This window comes from Babylonia areolata, chromosome 1 (genome assembly GCF_041734735.1).
Source record: "Babylonia areolata isolate BAREFJ2019XMU chromosome 1, ASM4173473v1, whole genome shotgun sequence".
Taxonomy (NCBI): Eukaryota; Metazoa; Mollusca; class Gastropoda; order Neogastropoda; family Buccinidae; genus Babylonia; species Babylonia areolata.
The window spans coordinates 70,482,731-70,494,217 of record NC_134876.1 but is presented as its reverse complement, the minus strand read 5'-3'; the positions used below and the strand labels follow the sequence as shown (position 1 = coordinate 70,494,217).

Below are 11,487 nucleotides of genomic sequence, written 5' to 3'. Positions count from 1 at the left end.
CATGCACGCACGCACACACACCACAAATGACTCACCGACAACGAGAGTGGGATGGGAGAGGGCAGAGGTGGAGAGGGAGAGGGGGGAGTGAGAGATGTGCGGATGGATGTTGTGGGTGAGAATGAAGAAAAGAAAGGGAAAAAAATAATTAAGACTGCAGCTCACATTAGAGCAATAACTATGATAAACCCAGACAGAAATCACCACCTGTTACACTCAGGAATGCATGCAGCAACACACCAGAGCAACAATAAAACACTCCGGCAGGAATGCATGCACTCAGCAACACGCCGTGACACTAGCAGAGCAACAATAAACCCAGACAACTGTATACAGCCGGTCATCAAACGTTCCTAGACTGACATGCCACAATACACCCTGGGGCAATTGTTGCGTCAGACAAAAGGAAAAAATGAACGCAAGCTATCAGTCGTGGTGTGAGTGAAGAGCGTATTTAATAGTTTATTGAGAGAGAAAAAAAAAGGAAAGAAAAGATCGAAGACAAAAAAGAAAACGTGGGGAAAAAAAGAGGATGATGGAGGCCCCACCCCCACCCCCACCCCCCCAAAAAAAAGAAAAGAAAAGAAGAAAAAAAAAGGGGGGGGGTGGGGTGGGAGGACGAGGACGGAGGCCACAAAAAAAAAAAAAAAAAAAAGGTGTCCGGGTGTGCAGACACATCCATGTACACCCTGCCACACTGACTGGCGGAGAAAACAAAAAGGTGCAGATGTCCGACTGATCTACTCATAACCCAACACACTGCATGACTGATTAGGTCTTGAGAAAAAATATAATAATATTATCTAAATCATCAAAATAAAGTGTTTAAAATAATTAAAAAGATGATGATAATAATAATAATGATATTAGTGATAACAATGATAATAATAGGTATATACATTATAATAGAGTGCATGGAAAGATAGGCAAAAGATTTAAATGAAGACATGAAAGAAAATAGGCCACGCACACAGTGAACCAGTACACAGTTACATTAGCACATATTCAAATATGTGCCTGCGTATATGTACAAGTGTCCACACACACCCACACACACTGGCACACACACACATCTGGAGTTTTTTTTCTCCATTCCCATGCATATTTCTGTTCCCTTTTATCTGTGAATGTTACTGTCCTGGGTGTTCATAAACAGTATTATTTGGTACCATCCATTTGTGTAATGATAACAATAAACGTTCTCGCTTTTTCAGTTTATCGCTTTCTCGTTACCCCGGTATAAGATTCTCGTAGGGGATAAAAGTTTGTGTTACACCGGAAATATCCCTGATTCACAAAGGTACTGTGACGAAGTGGCCCAACAGGTGTCAGAAGGAGAGTCGCTGGCTTAGCATTCAGTCGCATGTTGAAGGTTGCTGCTAAAAAAGACCATGTCTGTGACTGAGAAGGTCTATAAGAAAGGTGAGTGTTTTTGAGACTTGGAAACTCGTCATCTCAACGAAAAGCTCGCCATTGTTGGGTCATGACCTTAGCAGTGCAGACCACTTGAAGTGGCACCTGAAAAAATTTAATGACAAGTTGCTGGTAATTACCCTGTAATATCTAATTTTAGCATCCTAAATTTCTGGATCCAAATGTACGGTACATTTCGTGTACATTGCAATGCAGTTTGTTTATTTATTTAATTATTTATTTAATTATTATTGTTATTATTATTATTATGTACGCTTATATTTGACTTCTTCAAGTTTTTGCGCCTTATATATATTATTAGTAGTAGTTCTTTTTTTATGTATTTATCTTTCTTTTTTTTCTCTCAAGGCCTGACTAAGCGCTGGTCAGGCATCTGCTTGGCAAATGTGGTGTAGCGTAAAAGGATTTGTCCGAACGCAGTGACGCCTCCTTCATATCATATCATATCATATCATATCAAGGCGTGCAGGCCTGACGAGGCCTTTTGCCCGCTTGATGTGGGGAAGAAAAAGAGAGTCCCCACATATGTCTGATGCATTTTTCAACATTGAGTGCGCAATGCTTGAAAAATCAATAAATATGTAAATGAGTTTTGTAATTTAAATTTTTTTTTTTTTTTTGAGTTACTGAAAACTGAAACTGCAGTGCAGGCATGAAGTGTAGCATAACATTACAATCAATAATTTTGACCTTTGTCATCCACTCTGAATAGGTAAATTGTGGTGTAGTCGGAAGACCACCGCCATAACCCCGTAATGACACCACACATTTTCATGTAATTTACCGTTTTTCGTCGTAACACCGAATCAAAAGTTTTTTTTATTATTATTTTTATTTTTTTAATATATTTTTTTAATGACTATGAGATTGCAAAGCACATTTGAAGTCGTAACTTGAACCTGACTTGTTTCTGTTTCTAGGACACGTTACTCAGAGAAAACAAAGTATTGTATTTGTAATCTGCCCTTCGAATGTCCACGCCCTCTTTTGGAAGTTGGTGTATTTTACCCATTGCAGAAACCGATCTTTACTAAGTTTCACCATACAGTTGCTTTATGTATTTAACAGGTAGACAGAATTTGAGAAAAATATGTCAACAAATGAACATGTTAGTGGTAGCATACTTGGCCCAGTGCTAAATGACCTTCCAGAAAGTATAGAAAGCAAATGCAAAATATTTGCTGATGATACTTAACTTTACGGCAATGCACAAAATAATACTACATTACAAAAGGACTTATATAAGTTACAAGACTGGACTGATAGATGGAATCTATATCTTAACGTATCAAAGTGTGAAGTAATGTACATGGGAAGAAAAAATCCAGAAAACAAATACCATAATGATAATGGAAGACACCTCACAGGACAGTGAGAAAGACCTTGGCATAATTTTTGATAATAAACTATCATTTGACATAATATACAGAACATAATAAATAAAGCCAACCAGATGATAGGAATAATTAAGAGAACATTTACCTATTTAGGTGAAGATATATTTCTTAAACTGAATAAAGCATTAGTTAGATCACAAGTGGAATATGGTAATATTGTGTGGCAGCCATACCTCAAGAGACAATCTATAGCTATAGAAAGGGTACAAAGAAGAGCAACTAAGTTATTAAAAGAATGCAGATATATGAGCTATCAACAGAGGCTTATATACTTAAATCTGCATTCATCAAAGGGTAGAAAGCTAAGAGGGGATTTAACAGAAACATACAAAATGTTAAATTGCTATAATGAAGTCAGTGTAAATAATATTTTTAGAATGTCAGATTATGAGAGTACAAGAAATTCAGTGATGAAAATTTGTAGAGAGCACTGTAATACTAATACTAACCAAAGGAAAATTATTATTCATTAGCTAATAGAATTGCACAAATATGGAATGCACTACCTGTTGAAACTAAACTTTGCACAAAATACTAATGTGTTCAAAAATCTCCTTGACATGAACATCAATTTAAAAGAAAAATTTATTGACTTTGACGAGTGATTTATAGTATGTGTAAAAGAAAACATGTATGTATCCGACAAATAAAAGGAGACCGATATTGAAGGGGACATAAAAAAGGCTGTGAGACCTAGGCAGTCAAATGCCAGTCCTTACACTACTACTACTACTACTATGGTGTGTTTTTTCTGTAACACGGCCATCACCGACTTGCCTACAACTGGGCGTTTATTGAGCAATGCATTAGAAGTTTCTTGTAAAACTGGTGACATTTAATATAATTTTGTTCAAAAGTGTAATGGACATGTTTCAGTGCTGAAGTCTCCCCTCCCTTCACTCTTTCTTTCTCTCTCCCTCTCTCTGTCGCCTTCATTCATCATTCTTTCTTTTTCTGTCTGTCTCTCACTCACACACACACAAAGTGATATCCACAGACATGCACACACACACACACACACACTCTGGTTGATGTGTGTGTGTGTGTGTGTGTGTGTGTGTCACTTGGTTTATTATAGACACATCAACATCTCATGCTTGTATTAGTTATGTCCAAAGTAAAAATGCACTGCTTTGTAAAATAAAAAACCGGCAAACTGATTCATCGTTACTTCATGATAATTTTATTCTTTATAAGAATAATTTTTCAAAGAGGGGGAAGGGCATTCAGAAAGTGTTACCCTGTGCACACTTTTTAACCAAAAACGGGGATTGGGCTTTTTCTACTGGGCATTTATAAGGTAGTTTACAGTACTGTTAGGCATCTCCCAATGAACAGTTCTGGGTCCTTTACTCTTTCTGTGTTGGATATCAACAAAGTGCCTTTGTCCATTGTCAACGTTATGCCTTTTAGCGGATTACTGTTGCCTTTACCATGAAACTCACTCCTTCCAAATCCAAGATCACATTGCCCTACAGAAGAACCTTGAAACTTAGTGACAGTCTAAGCGGTGGGAGGACAACATCAAAGAGTGGACGGGCCTGCCATTTGCCACAACTCAAAGGGCCGCTGAGGACCGAGGCAGGTGGCACGAGCTGACCAGGCAGTCATCGATGGTGCCCCAACGACCCACCCACGGGTCAAGGGATAGTTGAGATGAGATGAGAGATGAATGGGTGCATGGCACAAACAAGTGTATCCACCTCACTGTCCTGTATATGACTGTAGAGTTTCCAGCCTTATCACCAGAAAAAAAAAAAAATCCTGACACCTGCAAATAAGAGCAAAAGAAGATCCAAACCAATGATTTACAGTGATTATGAATCTGAGAACATGGTAGAAAGAAGAACAATCAAGAACAGCAGTCTTTGCAGTTGATTTGGCAAAAAGGAACAATTTAAGAATACATTTTGCATAAGAACAGCAACATAATGGAACAACTTGGAATTTGAATTTATCAGTGCAGGGACCACTGCAGCATTTGGAGCAGTTGTTAAAAGTTCCCTGTCCTTCACCACTGGAAAAAATGAAATCAAAATTTAGGTTGCATGCACTCTTCCAAGTTATATCTGTTGTGATGATGGCCTAAACTGGCCACTTAAGTGCAACATATTTCTTCTTCTTCGTTCGTGGGCTGCAACTCCCTCGTTCACTTGTATACGCACATGAGTGGGCTTTTAGTAGTTTTACGTGTGTGACCGTGTTTACCCTGCCATGTAGGCAGCCATACTTCTTTTTCGGGGGTCAACATATTTGATTCTGATCATGACAACATCTGCTCAGTATGCTTTTTGCAAACTCCCAATGACCTGTTAGAATGATGGTATCTGCAATGATGATTGTGATATGTGGCATCATCTTGCATAGAAATGTGCACAGAGGACAAGAGCCTACTAGCTACTCAAATGTTATGTTGTAATGTTGACATATTGTTGACCTGTGTCAAACTCGGAATGGAATGTTTTCTTATAGATATTCATTTCCATACAAAACCTATGAAAAAGCTCCCTTTATTATTTGATATCTCCAAATGCACTGCTTTTTCATTGAGAAGATTGATGCTTTATGGGGCTTTTCTAAGTTGAGTTTCCAAACTAGCCTGTCTTATAGTTCAGTATTATACAGGGGCTAAATAGGAAAACCAAGCAGTAAGGCTTTCCATGCACCATCTTTCAGTATGAGGTATTTTTCAGGTCATTACACAATTTTCTCAGTCATGCCAGATCACCTTTTCATTTGGTATTACCATTTGAAAAAAGACAATCTGATGTAATTGAGAAAGTACTGGCATCAGTTGCCTTCTCTGTACTTTCTCAAACACAGCAGATTGCCTTTTTAAATGGAGACTCCAAGTCAAAACGACATTACCAGACCTGTGTGTTTACACTAGTCACCTAGAAAACCTTTGTCTGAGAAGAAATATTCCCAGCATCTTGCTGGCTTTATTAGCTATGCTATGGATATGGTTATCAAATTTCATTTTATTATCAAATATAACTCTCATGTCTATTCTAGAACTGTAGAAGGATCATATTACTTTTAATTTACAACTGCCATGTAGACTTGTGAAATTACTGGTTTTTTTTTGTTTTGTTGCAATAAATTTCAAGTTCTTTGGACATTTGGTATGACTGGAAAGAGTTGGCTTTTTCGTTGATAAATTTCTTTTCTTTTTTTTCTTTTTATGCATTTTTATATAATAAGTATCAATTATCATTATTATGATCACTATCACTATCATCAGTATTATTGTTATTCTAACTTCTGCACACATATTCTCTTCTTCAAGGTTCTTAATTATCATCAGTTTGTTGATGACTAATGTGACTGATGCATTGTTGGATATTTAATCATTGCTTCTTTCCACCCCCACCCCCAAACTCTGACATGGATTACAGGAGCTTTGTGTACTTGATCCTGTGCATGTGTATTATACATATATATGAAGAAGGTTCAGGCACTGGAGCATGGCTGCACAGATGATGACCAAGGACGAGTCTCTACCAGTGCTCCACCCACCAAGCACCACTGGGATTGCACACCTAACTTTTTAACGACATACGATCTGGTTTACATGAGTAAGGGTATTGTTTGTTTTTTCAAAGGACAAGGAAAAAAAACCACCTTACAAATTAAAAAAAAAAAAAACAATGTCAAAATCAGAACTCTACATTGATTGGTCATATTGAGTGGAACTGATTTACAACGAATGTCAAATGAATTAAAATTAATAGACTTATCTGTTTCCAGGGTCAGAGTTTCCTCCTCTGACAAAGGGGAAACTGCGCCTGTACAGCATGCGCTTCTGTCCTTATGCTCAGCGAACACGACTTGTCCTGGCCCACAAAAACATTCCGTGAGATACCCTTTTGAGTTTTCTTTTTTACCCTTCAGCTGCACAAGTGAGATAATGCTCTAAAGTTAGAAATAATGATTTAGATTTTATTCTAAAGTTTGATAAAAAAAAAAATATATATATATATTCATGATGATTTGCTTGCTGTTTCTCTTCTGTCATTAAAGATGAAAACCCATCATGATTACATGCCTTAGTTTTATTGTCAGTATGCTAGAAGATGCTGCCATGAGTTGTCATAAAGATTAAACAATTTTGTCTGTTAACTGCCCTTTCTCAGGCTGCTTGAGGTTATTGATAATGATGAAATGGATTTTATTTCAGGCTTGTTTATAATCCTCCTCATTTTATAGCAAAACACTTTTTTATTTATTTATTTATTTATTTAATAACATTCTATGTGTTTCACTTTATGCTAGGTTTTCTAAAGACAAAAGTCAGCTGTCAGAGTACAGTATAAAGATATCAGTTTTGGAGGAGAAAAAATCCCTGAAGTTTCATAACTTGATAGTCTCCATTTTGATGTAAACCAGGTTTACGATTTACATGAAAAACAAATTGTTTATCTGCATACATATGATTTACATTTATCTACATTAAACACACACACTCACACATAAAGAAATATGTTAATATTAAGGCATACTGTGCATAAGTTTCTGAAGCCACTACATCCTTCTCTTTCCATGCATCTTGCATTTACCTGACAGTGACATTTAACCCTTTCCTTGCTGTCATGTTGTTGCTGTATGCAAGTATAGTATGAAATTTGTCTTTCAAATTGAAATCAGAACAGAGAAAAAATCCAAAGCAATCTTTGACCACACACTAAGATATATCTGGTAAGGCAAGAGCAAAACAAAGAAAGATATTAGCAAAAAGAAAGAGTCCTGAGACCTTTCAAACCATATGTTTGATTAAAACTTTCACGAGAACTTAGGTAACTAGCCACATGTACTTTCGTTTTCTCCCCTTCTCAGGAGTAGTAGTTTGAACAGGACAGGGAATCAGACCCCTGCTGGGGTCTGCACCAGTCAAGTATGTGTAATTAAATGTTTGATTAAAACTTCAGTGAGAACTTTACCATAAGCATATGCAAAACCTGGAATGAAGTCTTTGAATCCAACATTGTTGACAATTTTGTTTGTCAGTAGAACATTAGATAATCTGATGTAACAATTTACAGCTTAGTCTTTTGTGAAGGACTATAACTCTCAAACTGGAAAGTAAAATTGCACTGGCTCTAAGTGCTGCAGCCTGGGAGGCTAGTTGGCCTTTGTGACCCATCCCAACTCGGCTGTCCTTAAACCCTCTTGGCCGAGAGAGTGGGGATTAACTTGGGCAAGACATTCTCCACTATATTAAAATTCTAGCCCAGATAGTCAAGACAGCAGTTACCTCCTCTGCTATTCTGATGGTCATAGTCAAACACAACTGACTATCATACAGAAAATCTGGCAATAAATGGCTGTACTGCAGACAACTTTGCTGAAACCTGCCTGTGAAAATAGAATTAATTACTTTCAGTGTCCTTTCACAAATTTTATTTAACAGCTAACCCTGGCCTGATATGACTTCAACATAAAGATGCATTTCAGATTAGGCAATTATTACACCAGATACGCATTATCATGACAGTTATCATGCAAAACCAGCCAGCAAAGGACCAAATGCCTTTACTAAATAATCATATACATAGTACACAGGTCTAAGATGTATATTACATGTATTATACACTTATGTAGCCTTTTAAAAAAAATCTGATGCACCCTTACAAGTGTTTCCTGCTTTCTCTCTAATCAATGAAGTGAGTATAAAAGCCACCGCCTGTACCTGTTGTTCCAGACATGAAACGGTTAACGTGCACCTGAGAGAAAAGCCAGACTGGTTTTTGGAGAGGAACCCACTTGGTATGGTGCCTGTACTGGAACAGGACGACAAGGTTTTATATGAGTCTCTGATTACCTGTGACTACCTGGATGACGTCTATCCTGACAACCGGCTGACTCCTGCAGATCCCTTCAGGAAAGCTCGAGACAGCATGCTGGTCGACTACTTTGGAAAGAAAGTAAATACTCTCTACACTTCTTTTTACATGATTACATTTGTTTTTTCCAGGATGGTTTACCATTTGCACCAGGGTAAAAACCTGCATATACTCCTCCATAGGGTGAGACAATGGTGAAAATATTTTTTGTCTTTTGTTGGACTGGACAATCAGGCCCATTTATCATTTTGTATTTTTCAGTGCCTGGCACATGCAAGTTACCCTCTGGTAGTTTTGGGTCATACATGCCAGTTTTTTTTATATCATTTTTGGTTAACCCATTCAACACATTTTACAGACTTCCATGCCGTATTAATGTAGAAAATGGAGAAAGTGTAGTTTTTCCTCCAGATTACATGTGGATACATCCAGAAATACTGAGAAGTTAGTTCCCTTTACTTGTGGTTCATGCACATCCAGGATCGTGAAAATCGTTTTAACAAGAGGAATTTTTGTGTCAGAGCGGCGCTTGGGTGAATTCAATGAGTAAAGTTCTCTTCATTTTTTTCTGCCTTTTTGTTATATTTTATTTTAAATTAATCATTTGGTGAAGTATTGATGGAATGGTCAATGGTTGATGTGTATGTATATAACTGTTTGTGCTTAATTTTCTTTCTCAGGTTGTTAACTTTTAAGGTTTACAGGATTGATATTGATGGTAGCTTTGTTTTTGCTTTTATTTTTCATATTTTTTATTGGAATATTTTCAGCCAGATATGACCATGTGTAGTTGGCTTGGCTTTAAATAACAAGAATAAAAATGAATAATGGTCCAAAAGCATGCACATACTGGTGACACATCCAGGTCAGTGGTGTGCAGATATTTGAAAATTGACATCAGTGTCTACTGCCTGGCACTTAATGTATACGCTTTAAAAGCTTGAAATGTGAACTGTGAAAACTGGCTTTCTGTATATTAAGACATTGTATAGAAATTTTAAAATAGACCATTAACCAACTTCACACTTATCAGTGTCAATCACCATCTGAAACATGTGAACAAATGTACATAAGCACAACCACACAAGCAGTAATATCAGATGCAGAAGATCAGTCTGTAAACCATCATGAGAAGGCAGTTGAAATGGATTGGACATGTCCAGTGAGGAAAGCAAAGTAACATCACCTAGACAGACATTCACCAGACACTAGAAGTTGATGCAAGAGAGAAAGGCTTAAGAACACCTGGTGCAGAACAGTCAAAGAACTCAAGACCCTAAAGCTCACTTCAGATACCATTCAGAGACTGGCCCCAAACAGATGAGTGGCAGTTTTTCATAGTTGCCCTACACAGACAGTAAGTAATTAAGTACAAGTTATAATAATTTTGTTCTATTTATGTCAACAGCTTGCAGCCAACTTCTACAAGTTCATGCGTTCTGATGGCAAGGATGAAGAGGCAAAGGACACGCTGATCAAAGCTATGAACAATCTGGAAGAACAAATTGCAGTCCGTGGAAAATTCTTTGGGGGTGAGTCACTATATACTAGCTGATCATTGGGGCCCAGGGAATGTCATGGACCTTTTCTGTTGCTAGCAGTGTCCCCACTTCCTGGATATTCTGTGCAAGAAATTTCTTCTTTTCTATTGCTGTATTTGTTTCTGGTTTTTTCCTTTTCTTTTTGTTGTCTTTCTATTGCTGTATTTGTTTCTGGTTTTTTCCTTTTCCTTTTGTTGTCTTATTTCTTTTCTGTTTGATGGTCCATTTACCTTTATTTTTTTCTTGAAAGCCTTAATTCCCCCCCCCCCCCCCCCTTTCTCGTCTTGCTAATTGAGCATTCTTACTCTAATGTATTCTTTTTTGCACCCAGGATGCCTGTTGACATTTTCTGGTTTTGTATGCATGTTATTACATATAATTTGTGTGTCATGCATAATTATGTTTGTGTTCACATTACTTTTTGTTTAATCTGTTGGCAAAAAATTGATGGAATGGTCAATCATCAGAGGCATGTCCTAGTTTTATGTGCATGAGTATGACTGAACTTGTGCCTATTTTCTTTGCCAACTTTTGTTTTTGGATTTTGTTGTTGTTGATCATCTGAAGTTGAAAAGAACCAAGAATGTGTGTAACAAGATATTAGGTGTAAGACGGGTTAGACTAACTGTGTTTTCTGAACAAGTCATACAAAAAGCAGACTTGATTTCACTTGACAGCCATGGACTCAACCATACTGTCAACTTTAATGTTCTTGAAGAGACAACAGGACTCCCACATTTAAAACTGAAGAACAGAAAACAGTTTTATTTCTGCATCAGTTCACTTGTTGAACAAATGATTTAACTCCACTTTGACATAGAAGCAAATTGATGAGTTTATTATGTATCCAAATTTATATGTGTGTGTTAATGAAAGCACATGCATTTATATGAGGTGGAATTCACAGTATCTGGTAATCAACTGTCAGTGATATGTGACCTGTTATCTGTGTTCAGGAGACAAAGTGGCTATGGTGGACCTGATGATGTGGCCGTGGTTTGAGCGAATAGCAGCAATACAGAAGTATTGCTCCTCCCTTGTTCCATCCGAGACCAACTTCCCCAAGATGTTCTCTTGGATGCAAACCATGCTTCAGCAGCCATCAGTCAAGGCAACTTCCTTCAGTGATGACACTCACAATGAGTTTATCATTTCTTTTATTGTTGATAACAAGCCAAAGTATGATCTTGGCCTTGAGCCCTGAAGTTTTTGTTTTCCCCAAGGTTTGTTGTGATGAAAATATTGTCAGATTAAAATGAAAGTCCTGTCTAA

The 11,487-nt window shown here is 37.2% G+C and overlaps 1 protein-coding gene across 1 annotated transcript; it reads left to right on the top strand.

The window, feature by feature from the left end:
- Positions 1–1,285: 1,285 nt before the first annotated feature.
- LOC143286728 (glutathione S-transferase omega-1-like) lies at positions 1,286–11,487 on the top strand. Its single transcript, XM_076594449.1, has 5 exons — positions 1,286–1,422; positions 6,582–6,687; positions 8,533–8,755; positions 10,083–10,206; positions 11,172–11,487. The coding sequence occupies exons 1-5, from the start codon at positions 1,392–1,394 to the stop codon at positions 11,417–11,419; spliced, it is 732 nt and encodes a 243-aa protein (XP_076450564.1). The 5' UTR covers positions 1,286–1,391; the 3' UTR covers positions 11,420–11,487.